A 21,629-nucleotide genomic window follows, 5' to 3' on the forward strand; every position below is an offset into this window, starting at 1 on the left:
ATGTCTCTATGTTTATAGTCCTACATTTTATTCAGAAATTTTGTCAAATATCTGTATTTATTCATGTAGTCTTATAGTTTAATTTGGAAACATCTGCCTTCCTGGATAATGTTCTGCAGGATAATCCAATACTGCTCATGCTTCATTTCTCTTCAGTGCAGATGCTTCCTGTATTTTAGTCTATGGTGAAAACAGAAGCTATGATGCTGGTTTTTAATATAACAAGGTGACATGCTGCAGAGCTTTCCCATTATTACTTCAGACTTGAGAGGTGCCAGCCACTCTCATTACTCAATGAATTCACAATCCTCTATTATTTGCCCCCATAGATCTACGGCGTTTTTCTTGTATAGTTTATTGATCTGAAATTTGTATAAACTTCTTTTAAAATCTAATCTTCATTAGGAAGCTAGAGTATATAGCTAAAGCAGATGGAGAGTTTTACCAACAGAAGAGTACTTTTGCCTGTGTATTGTTTAATTATATTCATTTAACATAATTTTACCATTATATTGACTGGCTTAGTCTACACTGGAAAACTGACATCCTTCTGTCTCTGTACCTGTAAATATACTAAGAGTTTTACTGGCACAGTTTTAAAGTTTTTATTTTTGTAAAAGACATTAGTAGAACAAATGGAATAGCTCAGAAATTCCTGGCTTTCTGTTTAGGTGCTGGAGAAGCTTTGGATTTTACACAGTATAAAGGAGTGCAGAACTTGTGGAGACAGTAGGTCAAGGTACATGAGATCACAATTTGGATCAGTATGTTTGAGAACAAAGAATGAAATAAATTCACCATATTATAGGCAAGTCAGGACAAATTATCATAAAGCTTGGTATACTGTTACTGGTGTGATGTTGAGGTTGCTAGGGAAAGGTGCAAGAAAACATTCAATGTAACCTAAAAGCATGTGGGGCCTTTCAGGACTTTTGTTGTCTGAACTCTGTTGCTATAACTTTCCTGGAGTTATGCATTTGTTCTAGGGAAATTATAATTCGGTACTACAGTGATATCAGAGAGAGATGTTAGATGTAGATGTAATTCTTTAAATTACAGAAAGGAAGCAAATAATTTGAAAGGAAAAAAAAAAAAAAGGAAGTTCAGTAAGTCCAATTATCCTTCTCCTCATCTCTGACTGAAATTCCCTTTGATTGCTAAAGAGACATCATTGCATTATATTTTTAATGAGATTCTTTTGTTAATAAGTTCATTATATTCATTAATCTTACAAAAAGCAGCCCTGAGGAGAAGGACTTGGGAGTGCTGGTGGACGAGAAGCTCTACATGAGCCGGCAATGCGCCCTTGCGGCCCGGAAGGCCAACCGCATCCTGGGCTTCATCAAGAGAAGCGTGGCCAGCAGGTCGAGGGAGGTGATTCTCCCCCTCTACTCTGCCCTGGTGAGATCCCACCTGGAGTACTGTGTCCAGTTCTGGAGCCCCCAACACAAGAAGGACCAGTTGGAGAAAGTCCAGAGGAGGGCCACAAAGGTGATAAAAGGGCTGGAGCACCTCTCTTATGAGGACAGGCTGAGAGAGTTGGGGCTGTTCATCTTGGAGAAGAGGAGGCTCCGGGGAGACCTGATAGCGGTCTTCCAGTACCTCAAGGGGGCCTACAAGAAAGATGGGGAGAGGCTGTTTAGTAGGGCCTGTTGTGGTTTTAAAATAGAGGGAGGTAGATTTAGATTGGAAATTAGGAAAAAATTTTTTACGATGCGAGTTATAGAACACTGGAACAGGTTGCCTAGAGAGGTGGTAAAAGCCTCATCCCTGGAAACGTTCAAGGCCAGGTTGGATGGGGCCCTGAGCAACCTGATCTGGTTGGAGATGTCCCTACTCCTTGCAGGGGAGTTGGACTAGATGACCTTTGAAGGTCCCTTCCAACCCTAACCATTCTATGATTCTATGAAAAAGTATTTTACAGTTTTTGATCCAAATTAATAACTACTTCATAAAGAAACTAACTTTAAATCACTGAAGTATTTGTTAGGATTTTTTCAAGAGCATAGTTAACTTGCTTTGAAATAATTTCACAAAATCAATGACTCCACAAGACAAAATCTCCTTAATTAAGATTCTAAAACAAACATGACACTACCTCTGTTTTTCGAGGTCGAGAACTTTACTTTGCGATTGTATCCTTAAAAATGTACACTAATCTTGAGTGAACATGAAAGCAACTTTACTGCTCTTTTTACTGAAAGATGTAAGGATTCTTTGCTGAACTTTCCCCTACTTCTCACCATGTTTATCTAAAAGTCAGTCTTCAGCATAGCAGGTCAGGAGTTTTCCGATGAAATGCATGTTCTTTGGGAAATAGTGATTCATGGAAACCAAATTGTTTTACAGAAATTATCCAGATTCAACAAAATTTAGCTGACAGGGCAGAGCACAGAAAATGACTGGAGCTGCAATTCTCAGACATGTAATTTCCCACTTCCTCCTCGGGGAGTGCCCTTTACTGTCTTGGAGCCCCTGAAGGAATTTTTCTTTATTACTGAAAAGCCAACAGAAGCATTTGTATTGTCTTGAAATAACAGTTTTCAGGATTTCTTCTCAACCAGAGTTTCAAATTTTCTGTTGTTTTTCACCTCTGGGGAACATCAGAATTTCAGCACATTTATCCAGCTCTAGTTTGCTATGTTTAAAAAGAAAAAGAAGTCCCATAGTCACGTACCAGAATTTGAAGGCCAACCACATTCACAGTGGTTATTTAACTCTTGCATGTAGTTGTTTACTTGAGGATTAAAGGAGAGTTTGTCCAAAAATTATAACCCTTCTTCTGTTTAGTTTTTTTTTGTTCATTTTTGGGAGAAGTAGAATGGGAATTTCGTTGTTTGAGTTAAGTGACATACTTCTGGAAGACTGTGTCAGAATATATAATCTAAATATAATCCAAATTCCTATGTCTGTGAGTGAGCAATCACCTTTCTCTGAAGTTCAATGTCCTCTTCTAATTAGTATTTGATTTGACACAAAAATTTCCTGAAGCACAACCTCTTCTATACACTGGCATAAGGCAATTTATAAGCATGTATCTCAATATTAGGTATCAGAAACATTTCCATTTCTTTGTTTTCAGGATACTTTGTTCCTTCTCATTAAGCTCTGATGTTAGAAAGTACCTATACTTCTGGTTAAGTGTTTTAATTATTTTTATGAACCTGATGTAGTCCTTGGATGTAATTTTTTTTTTCTTCTAATCCATTAATATTGCAAGAATGGTATTCACCAGTTTGCTTTTAATTTTTTTTTTTTGTTGTAGTATTCTGCTGTAAGATGGAGTTTACTTTAATTTTATTTACTGCTAGTTTTAAGAATACCACAGGACAACAGTGTTGACATAGAGGACAATCATAGTGTATGTGTACATTTAGTGCACTGGAGGAGTTCTTAGGTAGGAATTTGTCCTTCATCTGTACTTGAAGTCGTGTAGACACTCAAGTATAGACATTTTCATAGTTGCCCTCAAAGCAGGACTTTGTTTTATCTCTTAAAAATCCAATTTGCTAAAGCGTAAATGTTTCCAGAAATTTCAAATCTGAAAATGCACGCCAATTTTAAATCATGGAGAATAAAAACAATTTTGATTCAGCTTCCTCAACTTTTCCCTGTTATTTTTTTTCCCAATGTACAGTTTAATTTCAGTGTTCTATTGTCTAGAAACTGCAGTTGTATGAAGGCTACTGCATTTTTTTAGGGGTGGTACAAGTGGAGAAACCACAGCTCCTCAAACATTACTCTCTCCTTTCATCCCACACTTTGTTAGGTACCCATTATAATTAGATATTTTAGGATGCTCTTAAATTGTTTTTTTGGATTCATATAAAAATTGTTTTGTAGGATCATCTTGTCTCTTTCTTTTCAGGTTCTTAAATGAGATCATCAATCTAATATCTGTCTAAAGCAGCACTTACCATTATGTCAAGAAGCTGTCCTTTTAATAGCTCATGTAAATTGGATATTGATGGGTATCAGAGAGATCTGAAAACAAGACCACCAGCTCTGTCACACAGAAAGAATGGGGAAGTGTAATGACATGCCGTGTAGCTGATTACAATAAAGAGCAGCAATAAACTCAACTGGACTTTGGAAACAGTCAATGTTTATTTTCATGTCAAATATGTCAAGTTTTGGGAAGGACTAACTTTCAGATTATAGTGACAAGTTTCGCCACACAATCTGCTGGAGTAATATCAGTTTGATTTGAAGAAAAGATCACTAAAATAAGTCCCAGTGAACTATGTTAGGAAAAGTAGATGTCATTTTGAAGATTTGCAAATTGCAGAGAACAGACCTTCCTTATGTAAGGGTCCTTTCTTGTGTCTAGTTCTATATAGCTGTAATTAGATAAAACTGTGTAGATAGCTCCAACTGTAATATTTTTGGCATAATTAAGTAGCATGTGTTACAGTATCAAAAGGACTTACTGGTAAATTTCAGAAACTAAAAGTGAAGTGCTCTTAGTTTTTCGAAGTCATCTAATGGGGAATATGTTGTTGCTATGGAAATCTCATTGTTGACCTTAAAAAAGCCTTACAGTGTGTATTCATTCAAACTACTTATTCAATCCTTCTTTAGTAGTAATAAAATACTCTTTGCTTTATGTAAATACATGGAAGAATCTGACTCTATAATCTGATTCAAACAGACAGTACAATCTAGAAACAAATGATGTGCTGGATGACTGAGCTCAAAGCAAAACTGATCTTGCAGAATGACTGCTCATACTGTGCGAGTTTATTTCCAACTGCTAAGTAATGCTAGGAGAAAGATCAAGATGCACTCAGAGTTTTCTCCCAATAGTAATGATTGGATTTCCACAGGGATGTTATTGCAGCTTTGAAAAGAGAGCGGGAGGATGAGGGGGAAGGGAAGGGAAATGCTATGAAGGGAAATGAAGTTAGTCCATGAGGCATTTCCTCATTAAGTTGTGCCATCAGAAAAGCTTAGGAGTCTGTCTTTGAGTGCTAGAATGAGTCTGAAAGGTCAGGCACAAGAGAAGCCTGAGACTTTGTAGTACTTGATCAGTCTCTTCCAGCTGGACTCCACTCAACAGAGCTCATCTACCAGGCAGGAAATGCAGATCTGCACTGAATCCTTAGCCCACCTGTATGGTGTACAATGTCCCTGTCACTGAATTCACCTTACAGATACTTGTGTGCTACATATTTAATCCCTGTAAAATTCTCCTGGAATGTTCTGTCATCCTAAAAATGGAAATAAGGTGAAACATTTATGGCCATTTATCTGCTTTATTTCACTTTTTTTTTTTCTTTCTTTTTTTTTTTTTTTTTTTTTTTTGCAACAAATCAAAGCAGGGTAGGTACTACTCTAGGGTATTGCTGCTTGTGCTGCCCGTGGGATGAAATCAATGAGTCAGTGAGTTGTTTTCCACCTCTGTAATCATAAGGATTTACAAGTGTTTCATTAAAACTGTTGGTAGTTTTGGTACTACAGAACAATGTGTTCTGAGGTGTTGTCGGACACTCAGAATTTCCAGGGAAATATTGAAGATGTTCAAAAAGAGGTTGTCATATTAGTCAGAATGGGGTTTTATGTAGGTTATTTCACACAGCCTCATTGATGAGAAGTTACACAATGTAAATCACAGAGTTAACCTCATTTTCATTTCAGTTTAGCAACTGGAATTTAAATAATAGTTTCATCTTAGTGTTTCTTTTTCGTCTAGATGACTTTCATTGAAATATCAAATTGTAATGTCCTCATGTTAATGACGTGTCCTGTTCTCCAACACTCTGTTTTAAGAAAGAAAAACATCCTAAATGCTCGAGTTCAGCAATGCACTTAACATGGACATGATTTTAAACCAAAGAGCAATCTATTTAGATAAATGTGTTAGTGAACCAAAACTGCAGCTTTTGTTTCCTATCACCTTTGTGCATGCTGAAGTAATTTTTAATTTTTCTAGTGAAAATTTGATGGCTGAAACTTTAGACACAAAAAAAAAGGTTGGTGGTTTTTTTGGTTTTTTTTTTTTAGGTAAGTTACTCCTACTTCCAAGTACTGCTCCATCACTAACAGAGTAATTAACATAGTAGATAAAGGCAACTTACATGGAAATAATATACAATCTTTGATAAGGTGATAAAAGTTTGTAGAAAACTTTACTTTTTCAGATATCAAGTCAAGAGGAAATATATTCCTAATTTGAATCCTAAAGGAATCGATATGTTCTCTTTTTGCTGTCTTTAGTCACTACCACTTCTTAGATAATACTTTGTGTGCTTATAGATTGTCAAGGAGGGTGAAAAGACCTTTTTGAAGTAGTGGATGAAAAAAAAAATCTAGAATTTCAATTTTGACTCTGTTTTTCCTGTTTGCTGTTTTCTTCCTCTGATGAGGCAATATAGAATTTTACTATGCTGTGACTCATTCAAGGAATGTAGATGAAATAGTTTTGTCCTCTTTTTGCATACTCTTATAGTACCATATTTTCTTAATCATACTGGCAGTATGACTGTGTTTCACACACCCACAAACTTGTTCATAGAGGTAGACCTGGTACAGTGCTGTAGAACTGTACTGTAGAACTTACTCAAAATGTCTTTAGCCCTGAAGTCCCTGGCAGTTTTCTTGGAACAAGTCCTACAGGATACATTTTTGGGTCAAAGGAAATTGAAATATTTGCCTGGAGGCTGTTTGTCTTTGTAGCTCTTGAAGCTCTGATGTGCAGCTGGTTGAATGTAACTGAAACAATGGCCTCTGAGCAAGAGATCACACTATAAACCGAATGAATATAGGAAAAAAAAAAAAGTTTGCTATCAAGTTTAGACTCTCATTAAAATACTTAATAGCTGAAATGATGTTTTGGTTAATAACTGAAAGAGTCCATAAAGTATTAGTAAGATAGTAATTTTTAGGTAACTTGGTTTGTTGGTTTTTTTTTTTTTAAGAGTACACTTTGAATATAATGGCCAGTATTTTCTAAGCTAGCCACCAGTTCAGAAAAGCTTGAGTCTTTCTAGATTGCTCTGGAAATATATTGTTCTTTTTATAATCCCCTTTTACAAAGTAGTGGATGAAAAGTTCCTGGTCATTGGAAACACTTTGGTCATTGTTTTACCTTTTTTGGCTAAAGGAATTTCTATCTGGTATCTGGCAATAAAGAATCAAGTCTACCTGAAGTTTACACTTTTGTGTACAACTAGTCTGCAAGAAAAAGAGTTGGAGGTGAAAATGCTTTTGTAGTACTAGGGACCAGATAAGCAAATCTCATAGCTTAGGCCTTCCATATTAATGATGTTTGCAGCATGGTGCAACACATTTTTCTTACAAGACATTCAGCAAGAATGAACCAGGAAGAAAGCAGCGTAAACAAGGACAAATTAGAAAATACATTTATGATTGTATAATGAGCTTCTGAAGCATTCAGAAGCTCTTCTAGATGTGTGCTTCTTTCTAATCTATTGCTTAAGAATTAAGTGTTTTCATTTTACTGTGGAGGTGACTTATGAATACTATTACTATTGAAGAGGAAATCAGAATAGTCCGAGTAACAGAATTCTTTTGGCAAGCAGTAGTGTTTGTGACTTTTTTGTTGCCTGAGTCACATGAGAATCTATTTCGATACAAACTTACATGTAAGAAATAAATAAGTTGAAAAATGGATGTGAAAATGAGGTTCAGATATGTCAAACATTCACCCATCCACCCACCCAATTCACCCAGCCATTTCCTACAAAGGGGAATCATATGAAATGGCTTTTCTGACTAGATACATTGAAAAGATTTCTTTTTTTTTTTTTTTTTTTTTGCACGCTTTTCACGAGGTAGTGGGACACAATATCATTTTATTCTAGAACTTATAAATATTTATTTCAGTTGTTCATGTCTGGTTTGGTTTTGTGGCAGCTCATAATGGCAACGTATTATAAAATCTTGAAAGTTCTGATGGGATAAAAGAAGCAGCTCTTGCTTCTAGAGATAATTTTTTATGACTCCAATATAAGCAGAGAAGGTTGGAGTGATTTTCCTTTTAATTGAATACAAATGAACTATAAATATGGCTGCAGAGAAGAGTACATAACTTCTGATTCCTGAGATTCTATATGTATCCTTATGAGCTTGAATACGTGCTTGCAGAAAACATGCGTATATATGTAATGAAGGAGGACGGGTCAATTTTAATGCGGATTAAAATGATGTGGTTTCTGAGATCTTCCTTTTTCGCATGGTTATTTCATTTGCACTTTGTTTTCTCCCTATTTGTATATCTTTATGATAATGGTACAAAATTATTTTCTTCTGTTTGACTGTCATCTATAGAAGAGCCTGTTTGACAAGCTGGGCTTTTAAAGAATTGGTAACTAGAGCATTACCAACCAGGTATAAAGCTATAAAGGATTCACAGAAGTAATTTTCAAAATTAGGTTTACAGCTTCTAAGTTTTACACTTTTGTCACCTTGAGGAGTTTTCTGTTCTGCGGAACTGCCTCCTCAGATAAGAGTCGTCATGAATTGACGTTGAGCTTTCCATCATAAACAAACAGTCTCGGGGCAATAAAAGGAGATAAAGTAATTGAGGGGAGGAGGAAATGGTTTTGAGAAGGTACAAACAGATGACTTAACATCCAAATACATTACATGACTGAAAGTCATAATGTGAAATTCAGATAGGGCAAATGTGGGGCTTTTGCTTGGTTTCAAAGATCAGTTCAAAGTTTAGTGTAAGGCTGCTATAGAAAGTGAGAGTACAGAGTGAAAGGAACTTTTTTTTTAAGAGTTAAGTTATTTCTTTCCCCAAGGTTTTACTTCAATGCATTTTTATGATTCCTGGGCTTTGCAAAATTGAATTGCATTTTTCTTATTCATGTCTGAATAAATTCAAGGTAAGATAACCTTTATGTAAATGGCTGTTATGTTGTTTTAAGCACTATACTCCATTTCTTCAGAGCAGAATCTATACTCAGGATTTATACAAGCTTGAAGAAGGATGGTGGGACTCAGGATGCTCATTTAAAAGGACAGATACAAAGACTATTTTTATAAATTGCTGTTGAGGCATTGCAGTCAGCTGATGCAGGGGAAAAGCCTGGAGACAAAGCCTGCAGTAATTACTGTATTTTTCTTTTAAAAAGTAGCAAAGGGAGAGGAAATATTCTTCCATGTATTTCCCTGTGATGGGTTAACCTTGGCTAAGGGCCAAACCCCCACCCAGCCACTTGCTCACTCACCACCCTCAGCAGGACACGGTAGAAAATAGGATGAAAAAGAAGGACAGGGAAATTGCTTGCCAGTTATTGTCAAGGGCAAAACAGACTTGAGTTGAGGAAAATTAGTTTAATTTATTGCCAGTTAAAATAGATTTAGGTAGCGAGAAACAAAAAGACAAACATCAAGACCACACCTTTTCTCCCTGCTTTCCCAGACCCAGCTTCACTCCTTTGCTCCAGGCTCCTCTCCTCACCTTGAGCGACGCAGAGGGGACAGGGAATGGGGGGTTGTGGTCAGTCCATAGTGGCTTCTCTCTGTAGTTTTGTATGGACATGGTGCCACCAAACCTCTACTACTGTTAAAATAAATCTTACAAAAATACATAAGCTAGGATTCAATTGACTGTTTCTTAGAGGCTAGTTTTGGTTTCTAGACAATTTGTGATAATATGATTGAACCATGGATGTTGGCTTTTCAGCGAAGCTACCCTTTTAATTAGGACAATATTGTGAATAGGGTATGTAGTCAGAGATAACACTCTTCTGTGTCTTATCTGTAGGATATGATTGCAAATGTTTTAATTCTATTTTTCCACAATTTAGGTTGCAAGGAGATAATTTGGCAGAAAGGCCAGAAGATGTCTCCATGGTATCTCAAACATCTGAGCCAGGAGTGTCAGACTCTGATGGTAAGTTATATAAATATTTGCTGCTCATTAAAAAAAAACCCAAACACCAACATCTCGAATTTAGAGAATAGAGCTTATGTCTGTAAAAGAAGATTAAACACTTCGAGAGAATGTTCCTGGCAATTTGAACTCAAATCATTTACACCTCAAATCTGTTAGAAGAGCTCATAGCGTGTTTTTTGTCATGGCCAATTAGCAGTCCAGAATAATTCCTAGGCATATTCTGGGACCCACTTTGGGTCAGAATTCATTCTTAGTAGACAGTTTGTATGTTAGCACACTATTTTGGATATAAAATGACTTAATAGCATAAACATGGGCTGTTCATTTCCAGTTGGCCTCTATGCCAAAGAATCATCTTTGAAATATTTAATTTAATACAACAAATGCATCCACAGAATTGAAATAATATACAGTAAAAATAAAAAGAGTTACAGCGTTTCTCCCCTATTTTTAAACTAAATATCAGAAATGCTTCTCTGATTTCTCCAAGCACCACTGACTAGCATTAAAATACAATAAGAAGTTTATACAATAGCTCTGAAGAACATTTTTTTTTCTCGTTATACAAACATAATCATACGTTGTGCTTATCTGCAGTCAGGACACTCAGCCTTATTTCGATTTCTGCTCAGGTTTTTGAACAGAATAACACCTGAAATTTAATGTAAAAGGCATTTCCTAAGGGATATCTTGCCAGAGAATGCCCTCCTTTCCTATGAAAGATTAAGTTGATGAAGGTTAACTTTACCTTAGCTGTCACTGGAATGGAGAGGGAAAGTAATAGAGGTTTGGACAGAGAGCCTGCAAAGATAAATCTTTCAGTCCATTCCCTCCCTGTTGGGCAGAACCAGCCGAGTCTATTAACTGGAGGATTTGATTTGCAGTTTAGTCTTCAGCAGCCACAGACAAGTTAGCTCTGTTGATTAATTAATGCAAAACGAATTGGGAATAACTTTTGTTAGTTTTAATTGTCCTAGTAACTATCTGCTATTTAGTGCTACTAGGTGTGCTGTTAGGTGTGATGGCAACCTGAGCTTTCTCTTACCTCATTTGTAAACCAATGTGTGTCAGCATCAGTAACTGGTATGTCTTTAAAGATAATTTTTTTCAAACTGGTTTTGTGAGAATGCATGGCTTCATGCAGTTATGCCATTTGTTTCTCCTTTCATCTGTCATTGATCACTTTATAAAAAGAATAGGGGACTCAGAATCTCAAAATATGATGTTTTTACAAGCTTGATGAAGACTATCAGCAACAGAAACCCAGACTGGTGCCTGCACTTAAGCCCTTGTGAGAGGAGGGCAAAATTATTCTGTTATGAGAGTAATCCCCAGGAAGGGAGGTGGTGGTGGCTTGTTTGGGATAAGTAAGCGGATATGCAAGCATGAGATTATTGCAGCAAAACAATGCTGCAGTGGAGGAGTAAGGGTTACACATAGGAAAAAGTTCCTGAATTCCTACATATAGGAAAAAGTTCCTGAAAAAAAAAATTGTTTTGATCAGATCTCTGCCTTCCTTTTTCCATCCTGTGTTCTTGATGTGGAAATATACCCACTTTGCCATGCCATCTTCTGAAACTGTGGACTTCAATAAAGTAGTAAACTGTTGCTAAGTGGCAGAGGCATCAGGATTAAAGAAACTGTCAGAAGGTGCTGGATGCTGTGTACTAATGAAGCTGGGTCTTTCGTTATCACAGAGTATGGAGCACGAGAGTGCTATAGCCATTGTAACTTGGACAACTTTGTATGCTTCTGGATACTCTGTAGTCAATATGGATATAGAAAAGATGGAGAATGCTTTCCCTGAAAAACCACCGCTAATAAAAATATAAGGAGTAAAAGTTAGATAAGTAGGTGGGGCAATGACATTCATGTTGCTATAAACGCATCTAGCTCATATCTGTGAAAATACATGAACCTGTTAGTCATATAGCTAGAAAACAGCGGAGCTCCTAGGGCAAAAGGACTGCGGTCAACAGTGAGGTACTACCAAATTTCTGTCAAGAGGTGCTCTCAGAAATGTTCAGCCTTTCAAAATATTTTTTGTTTCCTAAAATGTTGGCTAGTAATACATTTTGATTTGAAATATGGCACAGCTGGATTTTACAGGTAGACACAGCCTAGAAACACACACAGAACTCAAGCAATTGCCCATTCTATCAATCTTTCCTATAAATGCAGCATGTACTATTTATTTCCAATAAATATTATGAGAAGAAGATGATAAAGGACAACTCCTAAAGGTATTGTTAGGAAACCCTAAGGAACTAAGGCATCGCATTGTACTGAATTTTTAGTTATGTCCTTTTAAGAATGTATTATATAGTGAAAAGAAGTGACTAACAGGCTTCACTTAGCAGATTTATTTGAACTTATTTTCTGTTCTTTCTTACCAGTACAAATGATCTTACTAAGAGAAAACTATGCATTGGGAAGTGCTGATGTAAACCATTTGTTCAAGTATATGCAAGCAAGGTGCTGATGCACAGCAAAGTTGAGGGTAGCTTTCTGTAGATAATGATCTATTTCTGGGTTAGTGGGAATTTGTTAAGTTGTTAGATCTGGAGCATCACTCTTGTGGATTTCAGATGAACTAAGTTTAGAAGTAATTGGTAGCACATCTGATCCAACAGCCCTTATAAATAAGCCTTACTAAAGCAATTCCACCTAATAAAGTCAATGTAATAGCTTATGTAGAAAGATAATCTGCAGCATCAGGCACTATCCTGACTCCACTGGCAATCTGGATCTGGTTCTAATTAACCACTATGCTGATTTCCCTCTGGTATAATCCTGCTGAATTGGACGGAGTTGTGTTTGATCTTAGTAAAAATGCGAGATGGGAATCAGGTCTCAAGATTGGAGAACACAAGATCTTTAACGCTGCAGTTTGTTTTTACTGTCCTATATTACGGTCTCAGAATTGTTTTGCTTTCCTATTGGACCACTTCACAGGAAGGAACTAAAGGAAAATATTAATAGCTAAGTTCTTGATTTTGATTAGAAGCAGCAGCTTTGGTGACTGCATAGCAAGCTTCCCCTGTAGATGCCAAGTCTGTCAGGTTTATCTCTTGGATCACTCCTCCATTAAGCCTTGCTCTTGTTCTGTATGGATAGATGGGGAGAACGGCTGAGACTTCGAAAGACAGACTCTGCAACAGGATTGGTCCAGTAAAAATCTGCATCTGTCCACCCCCAGTCTGTCTTTCAGGTTGAGGGGATTGTAGAGGTCATCTACTCCTGTGCTGTGTTTTTTGTTTTTTTTTTTTTAATTTGGATATTAAGAAATAGTATCACTAAAGGATAATTGTTCATTTAGTTCCAGTTGTCTATAAGTACCATAGGACTTTGTTTCACTTGTTTCGGTCTCTTTTGCTGAGAAGTACCTTACCCTTTGAGTGAAATGATATAAGGCAGGAAAAGACATTAACGTTGCCTAAAGTGACCAGAACTTCTTACTTGAAGGATTTTAACTATATTCTAATTAATTTAACAGAATTAATTAAATTTAATTTTATTGGTTTTATTAAGGCTGAAGATCCACTACTCGTCTGTGTAAAGGACAAACTATTTCATTTTAATAGTAAAAATAATAAATAACCTAAAAGACACCTTGGCAGCTGAAGGAAGCTTGCTGATCACTCTAATCATCTTAGAGACACTGTTCCACATTGCATTGAGCTTATAAATTAAAATCTGACATAAATTAAAATCCATTGAAGTGTAACTGAAAAACAGTGCATTTACATAGCCACATTTACCTTCCCAGCAGTTAATTTAAAGGCATTTTATTTTCAAAGTGACTAATGCTTACTTAGAGTGATTTACTTATCTTCTTCTTCTTTGGAACAGCTCAGGTACCTGGGGTTGAAACACTTATGGAAGATATTGAAGAATTTCAGGGTGCCTCTCAAGTGGCAGGTTCTGTAAGTATCTTCCTTTATGGACAATTCTGTAATTTCTAAAAATAGTTTGATAAAAATGAGATTTAGCATAAACATAAAAGTTGTGCTTGGCAGTACTGTCATCCTAGAGAGAAGAAAATTTAATTTACCTAGCCATTCTGAATTTCCAGTTTTCTGGCTGTTTTAATTTTTTCATTCTAGGAAGGGTGATATTTTGAAATAAAGCATAATCTCCTACAAAACCATATGTTGTTTTACTCGCATGTATAGCTCCCATTGAAAGTGCAGTTATTTTATACTATGTCTCTATGTTTTTAAATGTTAGTCAAATAACCGTTTTACCAGATAATATTCAATTTTACAAAATTAAGACAAAATAATTCAAGGTCTAAATTTCATTATGAAATATGACATTATTATCTCTCAACTGTAATTTAGCTTTTTGGTAACATTTGCTTGAAAACTAGTAAAGAGATGTCTATTTAAAATGTATAGCTAATTTCTTTATTTTTTTTAAAGAGCGCAGTATTATGCTTGGTAATATTTTCATCAGCTCTTTTATTTTGAAATTTAATAATATCTTTTCAGATTTGCAATTTGCAGAAATTATAATCAGCAATAAAATAATCTTTGAAAAATTCTATGATTGAAATTTTGGCACTGGTTGTATTGCATCGGAAGTTTGAATGTAGATTAAAGGAGAGATTGCTTTTTCTTAGGCAAATAACTTGACAATAGTTGTTTGTTTTTGTAAAATTTTAGAGAGCTGTAGGAGAACATGTTAATTCCAATTTAACTGTAGCAATACTGGTCTATAGCACACTTGAGTGTTGACAAAGTGAAAAGAAGGGCTCAGTATTTGTTAGCTAAGGAAAAAAGCAGTATTCAAGAGAAAATAAAAATGACAGTGGAGTCTGATTCTGCAGTCTTTCAGGCAGCTGATTAAGTGCTACTAATAAAGCTAAATAATGCTGAATGTGTAGTATTTCCAACCAGAGTTATCAAAGCAGTTGGCAGATGCGAAGTTCCAAATAAATCTCTAAAGCTTTTTGAGAACTTTGAGTGCAAGAACCTCACAGAGCATTTGTGGATATTGGGCACAAGAAGTAAGGACCAGAACTTTAGTTGCCATTGCTTTGAGTTTCTTTCTCAAGCCTCCTTTCTGCTTCACGCCAGTGAACAGAGAGGTATTACAAATTTTGCAGCAGTTTCTGAAACCACGTTTTTCTTACTGATTTGAACTTGCAACTGCCAGCTTTGATTTATCAGTTCTGCAGACACGTAGCACAGGGAAAGAGCAACAAATAAGTTTAATTACATAGAAAAATATAGTTAGAAGGAAAAGAAAAGATCATTATGTTTATTAATAAAATCTTACTACAGAAATGTATGGCCTTCAACTGAGTGTTTTTAGATATATGCTCTGTGCATGCTTACAAAAAGACAAACAATATGGAATCATGGAATAGTTTGGGTTGGAGGGGACCTTTAAAGGCCATCTAGTCCAACTGTCTTGCAAGAAGCAGGGACATCTCTAACCAGATCAGGCTGCTCAGAGCCCCATCCAACCTGGCCTTGAATGTTTCCACGGATGGGGCATATATGTACATGCATAATTTAATGCTCTGCTAGTTCTAGGCATAGGTAAGGTTGCCTGGAGCAGTAGATGACAAGAGGGAGCAAAGTTGCCTGGGCTGAATCCCTGAAAGCCACACTGGCTATTGCTGTTACTGCCAGTGCTGCAAAGAGAAGGCAAGAGGAGCAGTCGCAACTATTGCTCTGCCCACCCAACCTCTCGCGAGCGCAAAGGCAGCTAACTTCCCTTTCCTGAGCTCTTGGAAAAGTCCTTTGCCTAAGTTACTAAGGAGCCATAAACCAGTAACTATTAGTTCATCTGTTTTTGGGGTTTTTTTTTTGTGTTTTATATCTTAAAGCTGTTGCTTAAATAGTGTATATCTAGGCAATTGTGTACTCTTATATCTTTAAAATGGCTTGTTGTTCGGAATAAGATTCAGCTATCCAACACTATATGTTTGTTTGCAACTGTTATCTCCTCAAAAAGAAAAAAAAAAGATCCAACAGTTGTTGCCTTTTAGGACTTTGAAGGAGTAGAGATCTGTTCCGTGATGCCCTAATAATTTCCAGTGAGACTTGCTCTTTGACAATCTTCACATATGAAATATAGAAATGAAATTGAGGTTCCTTATAGGAAGGCTGTGAAGATAAATGCAATCCATCTTGCAATGGATTCCCACAAATCCTTCAAACTAGTAAGAAATACACTTGTGAAATTACTTCAGAATTGATACCAAAATACATTCTTTTGACTATAAATGATTTTCAGATATTATGAGATACAAGATGAGGGAAAAATAGAATAAATAAGATGTTGGCCAGACATAAATTGGGTGAATTGGTTCATGACATCCATGCAAATGTGTATATTACATGCAAAAATTCCTGATGGTAGTTCAAGGTGTGCCATGTTTAATACTGATACTGCATTCCAATAAAATAATTTGAGTCTGTTGCTAATTAAATGGATCATTATCATAAATTTCTCTCTACTCGTGTATTTGGCAAATTTTCTTGAAAAGTGCCTTGGCCTTCAGAGGAGAAGTGTTTTGAGAAAAATTGTGGGATAAAGCAGTAAGAATTATGCATAGGGATCTTTAGAAAAGAGCTGTGCAGGCTCTTTTTTCATGTCCCTGTGTATAAGTCCATGTGTAAGGTCTTTGATGTGGAGACCAAAGCAACCTGGATGCCAGTACTTAGAGAAGATAGGCAATATCTGTGTCTATAACATGGTTCATGTACTTTATACTGTAATTACATTATGATTTTCTTGTAACACTGTGTATGTTTACTGTTCTATTTCTGAAGAGTTTGGAAGCTTTTGTCATTAGACCCCTTCCTTTTAAAGCTTTTTTTTTTAATAGAATTTTTTGCTGTGCTTCATTTTTCGCAAAGAGAGTTGATATTTGAAAAATCAAGAACTCATATTTCCAGTGTTGCACAATCCCAAACAAGGCGTACCAAATGAATAAACAAGCAAAGCTAACAAAAAGCAGTTTGAAGTATTTACAGGAATCAGCATTCTTCCCAAGTGTTTTGCAAGGATTCAGAGTGGAAGCAAGTATTTAAAATATCCTTAGAGATTCTAGTTTACCACAAGGCTCATTTTCTGACAAATATTTAATGTAACAAAAAGTGCTAAGCAAAATGCAAAGCTTTTTCTTGAGATTTTTGCAGTGTGGTGACCTCAGAGTCCTACTTTACGTTATGTTTCTGTAAATGAGTTTTATAAATATTTGTCTAGCAAGCTTTAAGAAAACACTGAAGTGATACTAGGAAAAAATGAGGTGGGCTGGAATTCTGACAGAAATGGAAAAGTAAGGTTTCATGGGAAGTTACTAAATTTACAGTGGCTAAGAGAAAGGAAGAGGGCACATGCACTGGGCAAATCACATTGAGTAGCCTTTGCCTGCCCTCTGAGTTGCTTCTTTTACCACCTGGATCTAACAGGACTCATGCTTATTGTTTTGGTTTTGTTTTTTTTTTTTATATGAATCTTTGCACTCACTCCTCTTGCCTTGCCTGTGCACATAAAAAGGTATATTTTTCTTTGCAAATTACCCATGTAAGGTACACCAATCCAAGTGTAACAGAAACTGTGGAAAAAAAAATGTCCAACTGCAAAAGGCATTTCTGCATGAATTTGCCTTGGGTTTTTGCTCTTTATTACTGTGGGAAAAATCCTCTCATGAATTGTTTTATAAAGTTGTTTTATTTTAAATAAATTTTCTCCTGTTTTCCCTACTGCTTTGGAACTTTTCAGTTGCTTTCCTAGAAGAAATACACACATGGATTTTCTGTGATGAATACAGAAATTCCTTAGTGGTAATTCAGTTTGTGAAATGACTTGAGGCTTCATGCACAGGGAAAAATTAAGCTTTCAATTCTTGTTATCAATATATGTTGAATATTGCTATATTCTGGTTGTTCCATGATTTAAATTGTAATTGTTAGAAAATTTTTGTATCTTTTCCTGCTGTTTTCCGTGGGGAAAATGCTGAGAAGTAACTTAATTACTTGTACAACTTTGAGTATAATCAACAACTCTTAAATCACCCAAACTTCAATATTTAACAATCTATAAATTATTTGATGAATTGGGGTCAGTGTTTAGCATTTAGTAGGTTAGTCATTAAAATAAATATTTTAAGGTTTCACTGCCACATCAGGTACAACAGCAGTGTGCATGTGAGGTAGTATGAATTATAAAGGTCATATTTATCTATTATACACACAAAATTAGTGTGTTCTAATACAAAAGTTTTCAAATCAAAGTTGACTTTTTTAAGTTTGTGGAAAATCAGACACATAAAGTTAAAATTTTAAGTTTTAACTTTAACTTTCAAATCTTCTGTAAAAATAGTAATAACAGATAATACTAGGTTAGTGCAACTCTTCCACAGCTAGTCCAAAAAATCCTACAAATGTATAAGTTTAATTACTATTAGCTAAATTAATAATTCAAGGTGGTAGAAGAACACGTCAAGGTTCTTGAGAAATAAGTGGTGCTTCCTGCAAGTGGTTGAGCAAGTAGTTTGAATTACATACCTTGAACCTCTTTAGCTGAGACCCCCTCTATGTAAAACAAGTTCCGTAAAATGGATATAGCATTTTATACATACAGCTGCAAAACAGTTATTTCTTACTTTAAAAATTCTCTTTTACTTTGGAGACCACCTGAAATACTGTTGTGTTGTTTTGTTTTTTTTTTTTTCTTTCACTTCTTACCTACTGGTATTCTTTTTGCTGCAAATTGCAAAGCTTGAGCCCCCTGGGTGCCTACCTGACCCCTGTGATGGGTGGTGGGGCTGCCCTGTCTCCCCGCCCAGACCCCCGGGGATAAGGATGGCTTCCAGAAAGACTCCCACTCCTCCCAAGTTCAAAAATATTGATATTTGAAAATATTTAATCCTCCAAAAATGTAATTTTAAATTGAAGAATGTTCTGAACTTTTAAAAATCTATCTCTCTCTCTCTCTAAAAATCAATTAGTGGCTTATTTCTACCTGTCTAAAGTTTTGGTTTATTGGGCATGACAAATTCAAAAATATTAGTCCAAATTGCACAAAATAAAACTAGACCGAAGCTTAGAAAAAAAATTGTTCTGGTTACGTTTCAGAAACTGAAACGAATGTGATTCCCAGGTTCTCACATATTTCCTCCTTCCCTCTTACCTGTAAACAGAAAGCCTATGTGTAAGTTAACTCAAATTACCATTTTTTTAGTGGAAGGTTTAGCGTAAAATATGCTGGCTGACTGCCATGGGAAGCAAAAAGCTTGTAATTTCAATTACATGGTATTTCAAGTAGAACAGGCCTTAATGTGGAAGGTAGGGATTAGAGGTGGCTGCCAACATTGCGCAGAGCTCAGAGAAGGTTTATTTTTACAGTACCAAACAAGCATGTTGACTAGCTCACCTTGAACAGACTGCAGAAGCTGAAAGATTAAACATTTGGGAAACTCTTGCAGAAAACATGTGTCATGTGAAGAATCTTCAAATAAAATATTCCACAAAAAATTCCGCTGTGTGAGTAATAACTGTCCTTGCCCGCTGCTTGGTCAGAACAGAAGGGACACTTAATTGTTAATAAAAGGGATCTTTTTTAATTTTTTTTTTTTTTATTTGGAGGGATCTTTGTCAAATGTGTCTGTCTAAGATATTTAAGCAATTCAGCAAATACATGGTAGGTTATACATAGGAAGCTAAGCGTGATTGTCTTTCTTACAGTATTATCTTCTGAAGTTACCATTAAAATTTGCACTTGATTAGCAAAACTATGTAGAAAAAAAAATTAAATCAAAATGCATTGCGTATATTTACACCTTTCCAGGAACTAATTAATTGGGTTCCACTTCCTTTTCCTCATTTCATTGTGATCAGGCAATTCAGATAGTCTTTAAAAATGAAGAATCACTTTCTCTTGTGAGGTGAGGACTGTTCCCATGCCTGAAAAGATATTTGTGTGTGCGTGGATGTGCATGTGAATACCTGGGTGTTTTACTCCGAAGCAGGGTAAAATGAGATAGAAATATAATACTGCCTTGCTTATTAACACTTCTTATGGTCAGCAACAAAGAGTAATTTGTTTTCTAACAAGCACTTGATTTCCAGATGATGATGTAGGTAATTTGGAGGTCTTCCTCTTGGCCTTAGCTATTCTGAAATGTTGCACCTCAGTAGAACTCCCCAGGTGTCAGTGGGTATTACACAGCGTGTGTCAAGTCAGTTCAATGGTGACATCAAAACATTCACATCTGCATTTTTGTTTTTTCTTTTTTCAGGGATAAAAGCTATGCTGATGTATGTATATTGTCAAACTAACGTTGTGCTGCAGATTGAACCACATATGGTGATCTTGAAAACGCTTTCTTATTCTCATTCATGACTTCCTTAGTTGTATTTCTGTTCCAATGTGACATTATCAGTAAGTTATGTTATTTTCCAGAAGTTCAGAGAACCAGTGATAGCAGAGATTACCTTTGGTGTTATTGTTTGTAATTTTTTATTTTATCTGTAATTTGGCTAGGTGATCTAAGTGAAAAAAGCATTCATGAATGTATTGTATGTGAAGAAATTATGATGATATGTAAAGAAAGCCACTTAAGAAATGGACACGTAGTTGAACTAAACAGTTGACAAATGTATCCGGAGGGCTTTGTTTTAACATATTTCTGGTGCAGAGACACATTGCCTCATCTTCAGACTTTGAGGGTGATGAACAGGGCCCAGAGCTGTTTCTACAAGTTAGAAAGACAAGGATGTCTTTCAGGAATATCCTCATATTTAGATCTTGTTAATCTTGTTAATGTAAACAGGCCATTTATAAATTTTGTGCTAATATTTTTTAAAGATTAATGAATGATCAGGGGCAATTGTAGTTTGGAAGATACTGAAGGAACTGGAAGGACTTCTATCTGCATACTTCGTATGTGTGTGTGTATATATATATATATGCATGCTATATTTTTCAGGTACTTTCAGACTATTGTCATTTTCATTAGTCCAAGTGAACTGGTATCAGTGTTTTATCTCAGCAATTCCTGGCAAGTAGACAAAGGATAGGTTTTGCTGAAGTGGAATAAGAGCGTTTAAATACATGCCTGAATCTCTTTCTTAAGTGGCATATCTGAAGTGCTGCCATTCATCCAGCGGAGAGAAGGGGCACCAGTGAATTATGCTAGAGCTCTACAAATTCATTTATCCTTGCATTTGAACTGACATACTTTCAAAGCCACCTTGATAATATCCCCTACCATCAGCTTGTGTTTATCTTTTGGGAATAAGGCTATTACATAAATTGTGTGCTGGAGACACTGAGGACCTCTGTCTGTGTTTCTGCATTATTCAGTTAGATGAACTCACTCTCAAAATGTTAAAAAACTTTTTTTTTATATTTAGTATTATTTAGATATATAGAAAGAAAACATCACCTGAGCCTGCTTCCAGAAATGTTGTTGGCTATAGCCCTGAAATAAGTAGCTTCACAGAAGGAACAAAAAATGGTTACACTACAGTTTTAATATCTATATAAACTATTGTTCCTTTTTTTCTGCATATCATAATTATTTTCTATTAAGTGTGTAGTTAATTGGAAGGCACTATTATAAGCACATAATCTATCATGAAATTAAATTGCTAAAATTAGCATCTCATCTTCCATAACTAGTATTGCAAAATAGTTCTAGTCTTTTGTGAAGCTGTTGCCAGACAAAAAGCTATAAGCTTATGATATTACACAGGACAGAAAAATGGACAGGAAGAGTTACAAAATTTGGGGAAGA

General features: G+C 35.8%; 1 protein-coding gene across 4 annotated transcripts in view; it reads left to right on the forward strand.

Annotated features, from left to right (window-relative positions):
• The window catches only part of C2H8orf34 (chromosome 2 C8orf34 homolog), a 201,167-nt gene that overhangs the window by 126,843 nt on the left and 52,695 nt on the right, over positions 1-21,629 (forward strand). For all 4 annotated transcript variants that reach the window (XM_086742392.1, XM_086742396.1, XM_086742394.1 and 1 more), the window contains 2 exons: positions 9,780-9,865; positions 13,721-13,794. In XM_086742392.1, the coding sequence (XP_086598518.1) occupies positions 9,780-9,865; positions 13,721-13,794 (160 nt within the window). The remainder of the gene's footprint in view (positions 1-9,779; positions 9,866-13,720; positions 13,795-21,629) is intronic.

This window comes from Chlamydotis macqueenii, chromosome 2 (genome assembly GCF_036417535.1).
Source record: "Chlamydotis macqueenii isolate bChlMac1 chromosome 2, bChlMac1.mat, whole genome shotgun sequence".
In the NCBI taxonomy this organism is placed as follows: domain Eukaryota; kingdom Metazoa; phylum Chordata; class Aves; order Otidiformes; family Otididae; genus Chlamydotis; species Chlamydotis macqueenii.